This window comes from Rhinatrema bivittatum, chromosome 2, assembly GCF_901001135.1.
Source record: "Rhinatrema bivittatum chromosome 2, aRhiBiv1.1, whole genome shotgun sequence".
Lineage (NCBI taxonomy): Eukaryota > Metazoa > Chordata > Amphibia > Gymnophiona > Rhinatrematidae > Rhinatrema > Rhinatrema bivittatum.
Window position 1 is genome coordinate 576,483,240 of NC_042616.1, and position 16,877 is coordinate 576,500,116.

A 16,877-nucleotide genomic window follows, 5' to 3' on the forward strand; every position below is an offset into this window, starting at 1 on the left:
AGGTAGGGAAAAGTGACCAGACCAGCCCCACATGCTATACTAGGAATACATTATCATTTCTTTTGTTTTGCTTTGTTTAGCATGCGTTAATCTGTTTTAGCATCCCTAAAGTGATTTCATGAGCACTAGAGCAATTCACCGGCCACCTCAGTGCAAAGTCTGTGGGTATTTTTTTCCTTGTGGATTTTGCACCAATTTATTTTTTCCAAAATGAAAATATGCACGTACATTCACTTAGAAAACCACACACACACACATTAATAACTGCTGAATTGTGCAAGTAGTATTCCCAAGAAAACTTAAGCACATATTTTTGAATAATCCAAAATGTATGCACGTAAGTGCAAACCCCTCTCCCACCCTGCCCCTAAGAGTGCCTCTTCACACTGCGGCTAAAGTGATATGCAAAGTTTACCGGCACCCAGGAAGCGCAATTTTCTGCAAGCCCCTTTCAAGTACTCTTTCTACCTGCGGAAATGGCTTTGAAAGTTACTCTCTTAGTATGCATTAAATCATAAATATATGCAGGTTTTTGGGTTCAGGACAGTGAATAAAAATGCATAAGTGTGTGGGTGAATTACCTGGGTGGGGAGAGGAGGAGGATGTTAACAGAACATCTATTTTGGCTTCCACGCCTGCAGGCCCTGAATTTCTCTTTCTTGACCCAAGCTAAATGTTGGGGGGGTTTTTTTCTGTTTGTTTGTTTACCCTGCATATCTCCCAAATACAGCCTTTCAAGACTGTTGCTAGTCAGCTAAACCTGAATTTCCTGAGATATTTGCCCTCTGGGGCCCAAATAGCCCTGAAGTAAACCAGCCCACCAATGGGTTTTATACAGGAAGATCTTGTCCTTGTTTCCCAGCAGGTGGCTGAAAGCAATGCCATGTAAACTCTGAAATAATCAGGAATAACTTTTGTTTGCTGATTTTAAATGTTTGTATGACCATCATATCCTGGAAAAAAAAAAACAACATCTGAACAATGCCATAGGATGTCCTTACACCAGGGAGCCTCTTCTAACATAGGAAAAACAACATGCTCTGATGAAAAGGTCTAGGGCTGCAGGATGAGACCTGCTGCTACAGCAGTGCCTCGGGAAAGGAAGGCCCAGTGTTATCCATCTCATGTCACCTCCAGGACAAAACATAGCCTTGAAAATTGTATTCACTGCAAGTTAAATATACAATACTATGTCCTTTATCCTGTATTATGACTGGAAAATCATTCTCTCACAAATTGGCACTTTGGTGGGAAGCAATGCAACATTTCTTGCCAGAATTTGCTCTCATTTGCTTCTTTATGCTTGTGTAACAATATCTGTGATTTTATGCTGTGCATTTGCCCAAAGTGCCTTACAACTGAAAGTAAACAATTGTTCTTTGTTTATTTTTTTTTTTAAAGGAGGCCTAATCCTCCCACCTTGGCCACAGTCATAACATAGTCAGGTGGCAGGCCATTTACCCATCATCCATCCACAATGTTGTGCAGGTTCTCAATCTCAGCCATAAGGCCAAGAATTTCTTGTTTCATGTTGCATATAACTGTTGGAAATGGGATGCTGGGCTTGATGGGCCCTTGGTCTGACCCAGCATGGCAATTTCTTATGTTCTTATGTATTTATTGATTTATTTATGAAAAGTGCTTCTATTCCACTTATAATAATGTTGTTAAGTTAAGCGGATTACAAAACAACATAAAACAATATTAAAACAAACAACATACCAACATAAAATAATAAAATAGATCTTGAGAGGGTGGGGCGTCAGGGGAAAGCCAATGCAGGTGGAGGAGGGGTTGGAAATAATATTTTTATTAGGGCAGTGTTAACAGTGCTTGCACAGGAGGGGGGTTTGGAGGTGGTGGTAGGAGACTGGGCCAGGCCTGCATTCCAAAATGAAAAGAACACCTTGGGAGTTTTCTTTTTGTTTTTTTTTTCCAAACAACATATAACAAACCTGAGTGTTTCCCTAGGCTTTTCAAATAGTTTCAGAACTGATTCACACCCTTAGTTATTATCACCACCTGCCAACCAGCTAAACTAATCTACCAAATAACAGCCACACTAGTACTGGTAGCTATTTAGATTATTACTAGCTTTGTGGTTAGAGATGGGAAGGAAGGGCTGCTGGGTGTGAACTAAATAGAACATTTGTCCCATGAGGGTGTATCTTGCTTGTTACAGCTTGTTACGGCGGTTACTACCCCGAATCAAGACATACTTCACTTGGAATACATATCCAGCACAGCTCACTGCTTCAACGGCAGGGGGAATGAAGAAAAGATGATTTATATTCAAACAACCAAAAGGACTGAATTGCACAGGCTGGGTAAACAAGTGTGGGAGTAGCTTGCTTAATACGGCGGTTACTACCCCAAAACAATTAGCTAGATACTACACTTAGATGCAGCTCCAGCATTGCTATCTACATCGAGGGCAGGGGTAGAAGGGAAATGGAACCAAAAAGTTATTTAAAAGGGACAAGAGCAACAGATAAGTATGAAAAAAAAAAAAGTATGAAAGCTTGCTGGGCAGACTGGATGGACCGTTGGTCTTCTGCCGTCATTTCTATGTTTCTATGAGTACAAATGAGGAAGATGACACAAAACCGATCAATGGCTGGCAACTGGAATATATCCTTGACAAGTGGACAGAAAGATGGGCGGAGTTACATGAGAGGATACCGCTTACCAAGCTGCCTGAGTTTCCTCTTGTTTTACCTTGTTTTTCTTCTCCTTTCATTTGCGATATGCCTCACATGAGGAAGGGTAAAGTGCAGGTCTTTCCATCCGAACCCCCCACCTGCTCAGATCAGCAAATCATCTCTCAGTATGCGGTTCCAGCCTCGGAGCTGAGAGCGTCTATCCCCGCTGGCGAGCCAGCGAGAGGAGCTCTGCTTTCACCTGGGGAAATCTCCTTGACCCCTCCTTACCCACGCCAACTGCTTATGGCTTCTCCTTCCGACACCATCGGCGGTGTTGGGGTGCTTTGCGATTAGGCAGTTTTGTCACCTCCAGCAGATGGAGTCACTGACGATGTGTCCAGGTTTGAGATGAGTTTGTGTGCCATCCTGGCTCAGGAGACTTCTAGGGAGAGAGGAGTTTTGGTTGGATCTACTCCTCTAGACTCGCTGCCGGGGAATGTGGGTGTTTTTGGAGTCGCCCTCCCCCAGTTTTATCAACGGTGGGTCTCAATGTTGCTCGGCCCAAAATGGAGATTAAAAAACTGGTGGGTGTAACTCTGAAGTCCTTATGGGACCTTTTTGCAGGAATGTCCTCTATCTTCAATGATTATTCGCAGCATTTGGATTTAGTCTCAGAGAAACTTGAATCAGTAGAACATGATCATCAGCGAATTCTCCAAGAACATGCTTCACCTATACAAGTTCTTGGAGATGATGTTAAAAATTTACAATCTTCCAAAATAACAATTCTGCATGAATGTAGAAATACATCGAGAAGATTGGAAACATTAGAAAATTCTTTAAAACATCTGAATTCGCAGCTGTTGAACTTTCCCAAGGTTCTTGGTGAACTTCCTGATTACCTTTAAAAAATACGTCTGATGTGTTAAAGATTCCTTCTGATCGAATTCCATGGGTTAGGAAGATTGTTTTTCTCTCTCAAAGGCAAAGAGTACTTCAATCTGATTTGCCTTTGGATAGGGGGAATATTTCTAACTTATCTGAATATTTGGAAAGTTCTGATGTTGAATTGGTTGATGGATCTGTTTTACTTGTTTCTTTTTTTGTCCGAACAAGATTTGAGTTTGGTAATGAGATATTATTTCAAGAATTTGGAAACTGCCTTTTTGAGGGACAGAGTTCGTATATATCCTGACCTAGCTAGACCTACTCAATTGCGAAGGAAAGCTTTCTTGAACATGCACTCTGAAGTTTATGACTTATGAGCTAGTTTCATGTTATGTTATCCATGCAAATGCATAATTAAATTTCGAGATAATACTTATATATTTTTTGCTCCTGAACAATTATGTGATTTTTTGAATGCTAGAATGTTAGTTCCTGCTATTAGCAAGGTTGGGTCATAGTTATTATACGGGGATATCTCACATGGGATTACTGATGTGATTTGTATTACTTTGGATAACTCCTTTTTTTTTCCTTACTCTCCTTCTCCCTTTTATGTTTCTATGTGATGGATAAGAGATTGTTTCTGGATAATTATCCTAATAATGATTATTTGTAATCTTGCTATCATGTTCTCTCAAATACTATTACAAAGTTTTACTTTGTTATATTATGTAAAACCTCAATAAAGAAAAAAATTTAAATAAGCAAACAAGTGGACAGAAATAACTGGGCAGACTGGATGGGCCAATTGGTCTTTTTCTACCATCATCTGTTATGCTACAATGTTACTATTTCCACAGAGCAGCTACACCTGGGCTGTTTAAAAGTAGCCATTTCAAAAGGTTAATTTCCCCCTACTTAATTTTGCTAACCCTGAGATATCCATATTTTGTAACAAGGGAAACAGCAAATTATAATTTGAAAGCTACTAGAGCTTGAAATTGTGCTCCCTTTGTTAACAAAAAAAACCAGAATGTAGAGTAGGCCCTCCTCTTCGGTTTAGAGCCAGAATGTAGGGGCCATACTGTCCCCAGAGTCAGTCTCAACGTCCCAGACTCTTCTTCTCAAATCACACACAGTTAGCCACTGGGTTTGTCAAGGATCCACTGGCAGGGGGGAGGACAAGCCTCCGGGACCCTAGTTGCAGTCTGGGTGGATATTAGGTCACAGTCTCTCAGATACAACCAGTCTCTCTCTCAATAGTACTCACTTCTGAAGATCCCAGTAGTGGTGTCCTCCAATGGCAGAAAAGAGCAGGCAAGAGTCTTGGAGTAGGGTTCAACAAAAAAACATTTGCTGTAACTTGAAAAAACAGGATCCAAGTCAAAATAGCCAAAAAAAATCATAAGGATACAAAGAAGAATGAAAACCTCAAATGCCACAAAGTCTTTCTCCATCTTCAGCCTCTGAGTCACTGTCCCTTCCCAGTATTGGGAAAGAGAGCAAAAAAAAATCTCCTGTCCAAAGTAGACAGGGAAGTGGTGGTGGAAAACACAACTTCCCTTTCAGCAAAAGCGAAACAAAAGTCTTCTCAAAACCAGTTCTCACCCTCTAGGCACACATATTCTGCACTATTAACTGGATGCAGGGCAAATTCAGTTCCCAATTCCCTCAAGCAGAGGTATTTGCCCTCCTGAGCTGGGAGTAGGTAAAAAAACAGCTAATTCTTAAAAGACACAAATCCTCTCTTCTTCTCTCAACTGGACAGTCCCTCTTTTGGTACAGCGGAGCAGAATTTGGGGAAGGATCAAAAAGGCTTCCTCTCCTCAAAAAGCAAACTACAGCCAACCTCACCTTGAGTGTGCGCAACCTAGCTTATATATGGGGAGCCTGACCAATCCCAGCACCCTGGGCAGAGAAAAACCTTAGGGCCGGTCTTAGAAATGCTGGTCAAGGGCAAAACTATTGGTAAGGGAGCGAAGCACTCCTTATATCGCTTCCCCAGCCACAAAAAAAGAAAAAGATGGTGCAGAGAAATCGACTCAGATTTTTCTTTGCTCCTGCCTTCTATTCGAACAATCACAAAGGGACATACAAAACATTATACATTAAGAGAAAATGCAGATGTAATTTGTTCAGTCAACCAATTGGGGGAGCTCATACCCAAGTGAGGCCATGACCTGTATAACCCTTCCTGAATGGAGGCATTATAATACATACAGAATGCAATCTCATAATACCTAACATTAACATCACTATATATTACCTCCTCTAGCTGAAGAATCATAAACAAATAACATTTACCTTCCCTCATCATCTTAAAATCTCCATAAAAAAAACAAATCACAATAACAGGTCTTCTGGCTGAAAAAACAATGAAGAAATGATTATCACCACTCACCGAGCTGGGGGAGACATCCCCTGTCTGGCCACACTTGGGACCCTTCTGCACATTGCAGGGAATATTGGGCACACGTGGGCCCCTTCCACCAGATAAGGCAAACATGGGAACACTACTGGTTGGGAGGTAACTGTACCACCAGCAGAGATTTCCATGCAAGTATCGGCAGGGAACGAGAAAAATTGTAGATAGGCGGCTTATAATTTTTTTAAATAAATAAATAAAATACCATATATCATGAAAACACCACAGACTTCCACCAAACCACATTACATCTCCATGGGCAGAATGCTGTGGAAAAATACTCCTTCAAATGAGGCGCCTGAGGTCTCCCTGAGTTAGGGAATAATACAATGAGCCTTTGAAGCAGATTAAGAAAAAAAGGGACTAAAAGCAACTAATCTCCAAAAACCTGGAAAATAATAATGGTTAAGGAATTTTTCCAAAAAGCAGAAAGAAATATGAGCTGATGAAATGTTTACAATAATCATCAAGAGAAGTGCACGAATACAAAATTTCTGTATTTTAAAATATTTTGCTATTTTAATAGAAGATTTGTTCACATAAGAAATGCCATACTGGGTTAGACCAAGGGTCCATCAAGCCCAGTATCCTGTTTCCTACAGTGGCCAATCCAAGTCACAAGTACCTGGCAAGTACCCAAACATTAGATAGATCACAAGCTGTTATTCCTTATTAATAATTACCATAATAGCAGTTTATGGATTTAACCTCTAGGAACTTATCCAAACCTTTTTTAAACCAAGTAACACTAACTGGTGAAACCACATCACCTGGCAATGAATTCCAGAGTTTAACTATGCACTGAGTGAAAAAAAAATTTCTTCGATTTGTTTTAAATGAGCTACTTGCTAACTTCATGGAGTGCGCCCTGGTCCTTCTATTATCTACGAGAGTAAATAACCGATTTTCATTAACTTGTTCAAGTCCTTTCATGATTTTGAAGACTTCTATCATATTCCCCCTCAGTCGTCTCTTCTCCAAACTGAACAGCCCTAACTTCTTTAGCTTTTTCTCATAGGACAGCCGTTCCATGCCCCATATCATTTTGGTCGCTCTTCTCTGCACTTTCTCCAGTGCAGCTATATCCTTTTTGAGATGTGGTGACCAGAATTGCACACAGTATTCAAGGTATAGTCTCACCATGGAGCGATACAGAGGCATTATTACATCCTCCATTTTATTTACCATTTCCTTCCTAATAATTCTTAACATTCTGTTTGCTTTTTTGATCACCACAGCACACTGGGCCAACAATGTCAATGTATTATCCATTATGATGCCTAGATCTCTTTCGTGGGTGGTAACTCCTAAGATAGAACCTAACATTGTGTACCTACAGCAAGGGCTATTTTTCCCTATATGCATCCCTTTGCACTTGTCCACGTTAAACTTCATCTGCCATTTGGAAGCCCAATTTTCCAGTCTCACAAGGTCCTCCTGCAATTCATCACAATCCACTTGAGGTTTAACTACTCTGCATAATTTTGTGTCTGCAAATTTGATCACCTCACTCTTCTTACCCCTTTCCAGATCATTTATAAATATATTGAAAAGCACCGGTCCAAGTACAGATTCCTGAGGCACTCCGTTTCCCTTTTTCCACTGTGAAAATTGTCTTTTAACCAACTTGCAATCCATAAAAGGACATCACCTTCTATCCCATGACTTTTTAGTTTTCTTAGAAGCCTCTCATGCGGGACTTTGTCGAATGCCTTCTGGAAATCCAAATACACCACATCTACTGGTTCACCTTTGTCCATGTGTTTATTCACCCCTTCAAAAAAATGTAGGATATTTGTGAGGCAAGAGGGCCCTTGGGTAAATCCATTTTGGCTGTGTCCAATCAAACCATGTCTATGTAAATGTTTTGTGATTTTATTTTTTATAACAGTTTCCACGATTTTTCCTGGCACTGAAGTCATGCTCACTGGTCTACAGTTTCCTGGATCACCCCTGGATCCCTTTTTAAATATTGGCCATCTTCCCATCTTCAGGTACATCGGATGTTTTTAATGATGTTACAAATTTTTACTAATAGTTCTGAAATTTCATTTTTTTAGTTCTTTCAGAACCCTGGGGTGTGTACCATCTAGTCCAGGTGATTTACTTTTCTTCAGTTTGTCAATCAGGCCTACCACATCTTCCAGGTTCACCATGATTTGGTTCAGTTAATCAGAATCATCACCCATGGAAACCTTCTCTGGAATGGGTATCTCTCCAACATCCTCTTCAGTAAACACTTAAGCAAAGAAATTGTGTAATCTTTCCATGATGGCCTTATCTTTTCTAAGTGCCCCTTTAAACCCTTGATCATTCAACGGTCCAACTGACTCCCTTGCAGGCTTTCTGCTTTGGATATATTTTTAAAAGTTTTTTTTATGAGTTTTTGCTTCTATGGCCAACTTCTTTTCAAATTCTCTCTTAGCCTGTCTTATCAATGTCTTACCTTTAAGTTGCCAATGCTTATGTTTTATCCTATTTTCTTCTGAAGCAAACGTCTTCCAATTTTTGAATGAAGATCTTTTGGCTAAAATACCCTCTTTCACCTCACCTTTTAACCATGCTGGTAATTGTTTTGCCTTCTTTCCGCCTTTCTTAATGCATGGAATACATCTGGTCTGTGCATCTAGGATGGTATTTTTTAACAATGTCCTCACCTGTTGCACACTTTTTACCTTTGTAGCTGCACCTTTCATATTTTTCTAACTATTTTTCTCATTTTATCAAAGTTTCCCTTTTGAAAGTTTAGCGCTAGAGCCGTGGATTTACAAACTGTCCCCCTTCCAGTCATTAATTCAAATTTGATCATATTACTCTCTCATCAAATCCTGTGCTCCACTGAAAATTAGATCTAAAATTGCTCCCTCTCTCGTCGATTCCTGAACCAATTGCTCCATAAAACTGTCTTTTATTCCATCCAGGAACTTTATCTCTCTAGAATGCCTTGATATTTCACTTACCCAGTCAATATTGGGATAATTGAAATCTCAAACGCAAAAAGAGCAAAAGCCTGCACTTAAGCAAGTACCAACCAATACAATAGTGCAAGTAGATGTCAGAGTCCTAAGTATATATTTTATTTTATTTTATTTTCACATCAATACACGGCAACTCCACTGGTTTAAAGCAACATCCTTTTCACATGGAGGGAGCACTGGATGGCCGGTGCCATCTTTAAAAATGGCGCGGGCCATCCAGTGCTCCTACCATGTGACAGGGGCCGGCCAATGGCACGGATACCCTGTCATATGGTAAGGGCAAAGGGCCATCGGCGCCATTTTGATTAGTGACAGCCGACGGCCCAGGAGCGGAAGGTCGCTCCCGGGACCCCCACTGGACCACCAGATACCTGTAAAATGTTTTGGGGGGTTCAGGAGGGTGGGGGAAGCAAAGGGATTAGTTTTAAAGCAGGGGTCGGGAACCTTTTTGGCTGAGAGAGCCATGAACGCCACATATTTTAAAATGTAATTCCGTGAGAGCCATACAAGACCTACCAAATTAATTTACTACAACCCCCTACTCTCCTGACGCCCCCCAAGACCTGCCAAATTAATTTACTACAACCCCCCACCCTCCTGACCCCCCCCCCCCCCCAAGACCTGCCAAAAGTCCCTGGTGGTCCAGCGGGGGTCCAGGGCTCACAGACAAATCTTTAATAAAAAAGTAAAAATCTAACAAAAACCCCCACCCTCCTGGTGCCCCCCCAAGACCTCCAAAATTAATTTACTACAACCCCCCACCCTCCTGACCCCCCCAAGACCTACCAAAGGTCCCTGGTGGTCCAGTGGGGGTCCAGGGCTCGCAGACAAATCTTTAATAAAAAAGTAAAAATCTAACAAACCCCCCCCCCCACCCTCCTGACGCCCCCCAAGACCTCCAAAATTAATTTACTACAACCCCCCACCCTCCTGACCCCCCCCCCCAAGACCTGCCAAAAGTCCCTGGTGGTCCAGCGGGGGTCCAGGAGCGGTCCGGGAGCAATCTCCTGGACTTGGGCTGTCGGCTGCCAATAGTCAAAATGGTGCCGATGGCCCTTTGCCCTCACTATGTCACTGGGGTCGACCAATGGCGGCGGTAGCCCCTGTGACATAGTAAGGGCAAAGGGCCATCGACGCCATTTTGATTACTGGCAGCTGACGGCCCTTTGCCCTTACTATGTCACAGGGGCTACCGCCACCATTGGTCGACCCCAGTGACATAGTGAGGGCAAGGGGCCGTCGGCACTATTTTGACTACTGGCAGCTGACAGCCCAAGTCCAGGAGATCGCTCCCGGACCGCTCCTGGACCCCCACTGGACCACCAGGGACTTTTGGCAGGTCTTGAGGGGGGGGTCAGGAGGGGGGGTTTGTAGTAAATTAATTTTGGAGGTCTTGGGGGGCGTCAGGAGGGTGGGGGTTTTTATTAGATTTTTACTTTTTTATTAAAGATTTGTCTGCGAGCCAGATGCAGCCATCAAAAGAGCCACATCTGGCTCGCGAGCCATTGGTTCCCGACCCCTGTTTTAAAGGGTCGGGTGGGTTTAGGGGTTATTTTTGTGTGCCGTTTTTCCTGCCCTCCCCCAAAACGATAAGAGAACCCCAACGATCAATATCGTGGGGTTTTCCTATTGTTTCGGGGGAGCCCCCGATTTCTGACGATTTTGAAAATATCGACGATATTTTCAATCGTCCGAAGCCCGATTCACATCCCTACTATTCTCTTCCCCAACACACAAGGGATTTCTACTCATAAAGATTCGATGGTACATTTAGTCTCATGCAAGATCTTTATCCTGTTGGATTCTATGCCATTCCGGACATAAAGCGCCACTCCGCCACCAAGATGCTCCTCTCTGTCATTGCGATATAATTTGTACCCCGGTATAGCACTGTCCCATTGGTTGTCCTCCTTCCACCATGTCTCTGATATGCCAATTAAGTCTATGTCATCATTCACTGCTATACACTAATTCTCCCACCATATTTCTTAGACTTCTGGCATTAGCATACAAACATTTCAAAGTGTTTTTTGTTTGTATTAATATTCTGCTTTTCAGTTGTCAGGGATAAATTGGAATATTTTAACTCAGATGAATTTTTAATTATAGGCACTTGGACTACTTTTGTTATTAGTGAAACCTCTCTGTTAGGATCCCCTAACTCTAACCCTTTGAAGATACCTTCCCCCGAACCATGTGCCACTGAGCGTCTGTCGGCTTTCCCCTTTGCTCTAGTTTAAAAGCTGCTCTATCTCCTTTTTAAAGATTAGTGCCAGCAGCCTGGTTCCACCCTGGTTAAGGTGGAGCCCATCCCTTCAGAAAAGACTCCCCCATCCCCAAAAGGTTCCCCAATTCCTTACAAAACTGAACCCCTCTTTCTTGCACCATCGTCTCATCCAGGCATTGAGACTCCAGAGCTCTGACATTTTACGTTAAACCAACACCTAAGACCGAAATCACAGTAGTAATGACAATAACAATATCCCAACCTACACATGAGATTAAGAATCAATAAGCATAGTGAAAATAGCATCACAGCATCTTTGTTCTTTCTTTGATGGCCTCTTCCTAGCCAGGTGCCAGTTGCCTGAAGATCAGCCAGAGGTAGTTTCTGTAACAGAAAAGAAACAAGAACACCCTTTCACTAAAGGCAAAATATTTACAATTTCTGCAATAATCATAAGTTCCTTAATAGTAAACATATTTAGGCAGCAACAACTCAATTATATCCCCTCTCTTAATAGGAATGGAAATTACCATAGTTGAAGTCACAACCCTCTTCATTATCACTCCCTGGAGGTAGGGGTTCAGAACGGGGCTTTTTTTTTACAGTAGTTTAGGCAGCAGACACTCAGTCTGAAACTTAACTACAAATCCATCCCACCAATAGAATAGGGCTGCATGTTTACAAATGTTCCTCCCAATCTTCATCTCTTTGACCCTCTTGACCATTTCTTTGCTGTAATCAGGATGGCCATTGACAAAGTCATGAATCCGTTTTGTCTTTTATGACACATTTGTCAGTGTGCTCCCAGGTACACTCTTCTCTATGCCTTTTAATGTACTTCACAATATAGACTGGGATATACGGATAATGTAAGCCAAATAAAGTTCTTGCCTTCCTCCAGACATAAATGTTTAGCTTTTGAGGCCCTCCTCAGGACTTGCTCAATGGTGCTGGGAACCTCCTCAGGACTTGCTCAATGGTGCTGGGAACCACCAAAAATTGATTTCTAACCTCCAGAGTGGTGATGGTGCACTGCTGACAAAAGAGAACTCACTTTGAAGAGCACTTAAATCTCCAGCTTACAGACCATATTTCACCAGTTTTGCATCTGCTGCACTGGCTGCCAGTTGAGCAATGGGTGAAGTTTAAGATTCCTGTGTTTGGTTCATTGCTGCTTTATGGCCCTTGTCCTGAATATCTAAAAAATGTTCTCCCATTGCATCAGTCGCAGCGCTCTTTAAGATCTAGTAATAAGCAATTGCTGTCGCTGCCTGAGGCTATGTCCACCAGTCTTCATCATATGAGTGCCCGTGCTTTTCCTTTATAGAATACCCTCCCTGATAATCTTCATTTAATTTCTGATTACAAATATTTTTGTAAAGTTCTGAAGAGTTTGTTATTTAAGGAAGCTTTTAATGTGTAATTGTTTTTTTATTTAATGATTGTATCATTGGTTAAATAGCTATGTTGTAATCCGCCCTGAACCCATTTTCTGATAAAATGACAGACTATAAGTATTGTAAATAAATAAAATAAAGCCCCGCCAACCATGCTGTCGACATCAGTGGGGCTGCACTGCATTTTCTCTTACCGAGGTCCCTCCAGCCGCCCTTTTCTCGCTGGCACATGGTGCCCTTCGGTAGCAGCGGCATCTATGGCCATGGCCATATTGGCCGTAGCGCACTTCGGCTCTGCACAGCACATTGCTGTGAGGTGTCACAATCGAAAACCGGCCGCCCCTCCAAGGTGAACAGGAACCTGCTAAGCCCTCATACATGCAGCCCTATAGCTGAAGTTAGAGGCCTATGCCGCCCCTCCAAGGTGAACAGGAACCTGCTAAGCCCTCATACATGCAGCCCTATAGCTGAAGTTAGAGGCCTATGCCAGCCAGCTCACCCTCGTAGCAACTCTCGGGCTCCTTCTTCCATTGTCACCCGCTATATGGCATCAATATGTTCCATCCATGAGGAACTCGTGGTTCCCTTGGAATGGCTGAGACAGCTTCCTCAGGCCTCCTTCAACAATCACATTGGGGCTTCCTCTGGGTTGTGCATGTGCTTGATTTGCAAGCCTACATCCCTCTTGGCCTTGGTAGACGCAGTACATGGCAATTTGGTAGTCCCTCCCATGGTGTTGGCAGACTCGTAACCACGGCTCTACATCCCACTACTGTCAGCACTCTCCTTGGACTTCTCAGGCGATGAGGACCTGGGGCCCATCTCCACTTCTACACGAGATAGTGCACTCACTACCGAGGAATCAGTCCAGTTCAGTCCAGTACTGGCATTGGCCTTGAAAAACATGGGAGTGCAACAGTGCAGGACCACCCACCAGCTATGGCCTCTGGAAGATGTGGCACTCCACATACTCGTCTGCACCCATCATGGTGCAGGCCAGCAGAATCAGCCAAGTGCATGTATAAGTGGATGACTCCTGGGGTCATCAGCACACATCTCATCAGCTGTGGTCCCAGCTTGATTCGTAACAGCCCCACTCGATAGGCCACTTGATTCGCTGGCTGATTCAGCCCCGACATGCCTCTGGGCGCAAGGGCGGGCCACTGTCTCCCACCCAGAATACGGATAGATCAGCCATCACTCTCCAGCGATGTAAAGACTGGATAGCGGTTGCCCATTTATCTGGCACTCCTCGCTCTCTCTCATGGCGTCAGGTGTCAGCGCATGCACTTCAACTCACTCGTGCACTTTAGTGAGACCTGAATGGCTGGGTGGAAATAACGTGTTGCTCTTCGCACTTCGGTCTTCCTCTTGCCGAATGGCACACTTTGGTTCTCCAACCTCTCCCAGGGCAGAAAAGGTGCCATTTTGTCCTCTGTCTCTAGGGGCATGGGGTGCACACTTAGATTGGGTGGGAGCTCAAGGGGCTGGGGGCAGATACTTAGTGCCTGGCATGGGGGGCGGATACTTCTTACCTGAGGTGCGGGCTCTAGGGTGCCCGGATAAATGTTCGAATCTATAATGTAATTTATATCAAAAAGTATGTTTTGATTTATATAACATTATACATACAAAAATATTTATTCAGGTGTTACATTTTGGCCAGTTCTGGCCAGTATCGTATATTTTTAGTGCCTGTTGTTGGGATCTTCGGTCTCCAGAAAACTGGCCCCTCTATGTATTCCCCCAGTGTGCTCTGCACAGCTAGTTTACTAGTGACCAATGGTCAGGGCCGGCGCGTCCATTAGGCGAACTTCGGCGGTTGCCTAGGGCGCCAAGCCGTAGGGGGCGCCGAAGAGCAGCCACGTGGTGCCGCAAGCGGGGAATATCCCGCTCGCGGCAAAGAGAAATAGAGACTATGTGCTTCTCAGGGCTGCTCACGGCCCTGAGAAGCACACAGTCGACGCCGAAACAGGTAGGGGGGGGGGGCGCAACCGAGGGAGGGGGCGCAACCAGGGGGGAGGAGGCAGCGCAAAGGTCATCTAGGGCACCCAGTACCCTTGCACCAGCCCTGCCAATGGTATTAGAGCCCTTCATGGAGGTTGCTTGTGCACATGGACTTTTTGTGCAGGTGACATTCCATCACTTCTTGGTTCATTAATGGAGCGCAAGATAATCATCCACACTGATACTTTTTCTAGTAGTTCTTTTAATGATTGCTATTTATTTTGCTTAATTTTAATATTTTAAGATGAACAAAATTTGTCATTCATGGGGACAAGATTTATCTTTGCATTCATGTAGCAATACATCAGCTACATGGAGATTTCAAAACTGAACCAGCTAACATCCAAACATGTGTAACATTAATTCAGATTGGAGACTCCTCACATGTTGAATTATTACACGAGAAAACTGAGCCTGCATAGGCAGATCATCACTTAGAAAGACACAGGAAAGGGAATTAAGAGGCCTTATTAGCCAGACGTCTTAAACAATAAGAAAAGGAATTTTAAAAAGATCGCCAAAGCTTGTGAGCCCAGCGAGATCCTTTGCAGGGTGTCGTGCTTTCCATGAAACTAAATTAAGAATTCTCCGAAGACAGCGGCGCAAAGTCCACCCAAGCAGCCCTGCAATGGCGTGGGGAGGAGGGGAAAGCCGAGGAGGTGCAGCAGATCAGCACCTCCCGAGGTGCACCCCCACCCCGACTCTGGGGGCCTTTATTTGAAGTTATGCCTCTGTCCAAAGATCGTGCAGGAGTTTATCTGCTGCTGCTGCTGCTGCTGTGACGAGCTAGGGACGCTTGGGCTCCAGTTCCCTGCACGCGCAGCGTCAGCAGGAGCCTCGGGCTTTCCAGGATGAGGCACCGCCCTTCCCTCCCCTCCCCGGCCAACAGGGCTCCTCCCCCTCTCCCTCCGTGCTCCTTTTAAACTGCAGGCAGTATCGAGGTGAAGGTGCGGGGTTTGCTGTGTGAGAGGACATCCCATGCCTCAGAACGGCAGCCGGGGGTGGATTTCATATGGTTCTTCTATGGTGAAGGATGAGAAAGCCAAGCAGGGCTTGACTGTTTCTGGAGCCTGCGGACGATTCAGCAGCAGCAGCAGCCCCTGCGGATTTGATGTTGTCTTGTTTTGTTTTTGTTTGTTTTTTTTGTCGTGAAGTGTCGTCGTCGCCTCTGCGAACTTCCTCAGTCATGGAGTGATTCGGGGGGGGGGGGGCGGGGGATCACCGCACGCCCTCGACTGACACTCCTGCCTTCTTCCTTTCGTGATTTTGGTTGCGCGCTGTCACCGGCAGGAAAGACGACACATATACCCTCTTTCTTTACCGGGTTTAGGAGGGGTTTTTTGTTTCGTTTCGTTTCGTTTTGTTCTGTTTTTCGCCTCAGACTCCGAAAGGATTACTTTTGAACCTGGAGGGACCTCAAAAGCCGACGACGACACCTCAGCAGGAATGAAGTATGCGGGAAGAGCCGGCGGCGGGGGCTGGAAGCCTTGGCCCCTGCGCTACCTGCTCACCGCCCTCCTCCTGCACGGTGAGTGTGCGCGCGCGCCTCTCCCGCCCCGGCACGAGCTCAGCCCTCCTTACCCCTGCCTGCTGCCGCCCCAGGCAAAGCTTCCTTTTATTCGGCTCTCTCCGGTACGAAGGCTCGTATATACCCATATATACGGGGGGGGAGGAGGGAACCTGCTTAGGCTGTGGCGTTTCCTCAGGAATCGCAGAGTGTGACATGAACAACTCTAGTTAAACAGGTCATGGACTTTGTTTTTTGAAGAACATTTAATGCACAATGAGTACATGTTAGCGTGTTTTGCTGAAGTGCACTCTGGTGAACTATGTGGATTGAAGTAATCTGTTGTAATAGAGAGAGTTTAGATCTCAGACCAATTGTAATGATGAGTTTATGTATTTCCTATTTTGGAATAAAATTGTTATTTTAACCATATTTTTTTTTTTTTTGCTGTTAAAATGTCCTATTAGTGTTCTAATTTTGTTGGTATTGTGTGTGCATATATGTATGTAAAGGGGCAGCACAGCAGTGGAAAGAAGGCTACGATGTGGAGGGTAAGGACGGGGCTTTGCTTGTGAGCGGCAGCGCCTGCAGGCATTTGGTGGGCATCTAGTGCTTGTCCCGTGTCGCCCGGCCTTCTGTGGTGCTTACTTGGGCAGAAGAGAGCACGAGCTACAATGGCAAACAGGGTCAAGGGCGCCTTGCCTGCCTTGCACCCCTTCCTTCTGATCTCATTTACCCTGAGGAGTGTTGGAAGCCGGGGGGGATCGGGACCCTGCATGCTAGAGGTGTGAATGAATAAGTCCTTC

General features: G+C 44.3%; 1 protein-coding gene across 1 annotated transcript in view; it reads left to right on the forward strand.

The window, feature by feature from the left end:
* The first annotated feature begins 15,478 nt into the window (after positions 1-15,478).
* Positions 15,479-16,877, forward strand: part of APCDD1 (APC down-regulated 1) — a 95,293-nt gene continuing 93,894 nt past the window's right edge. The window contains exon 1 of the mRNA XM_029590984.1: positions 15,479-16,092. Coding sequence (XP_029446844.1) covers positions 16,011-16,092 — 82 coding nt within the window. The 5' untranslated portion in view covers positions 15,479-16,010. The remainder of the gene's footprint in view (positions 16,093-16,877) is intronic.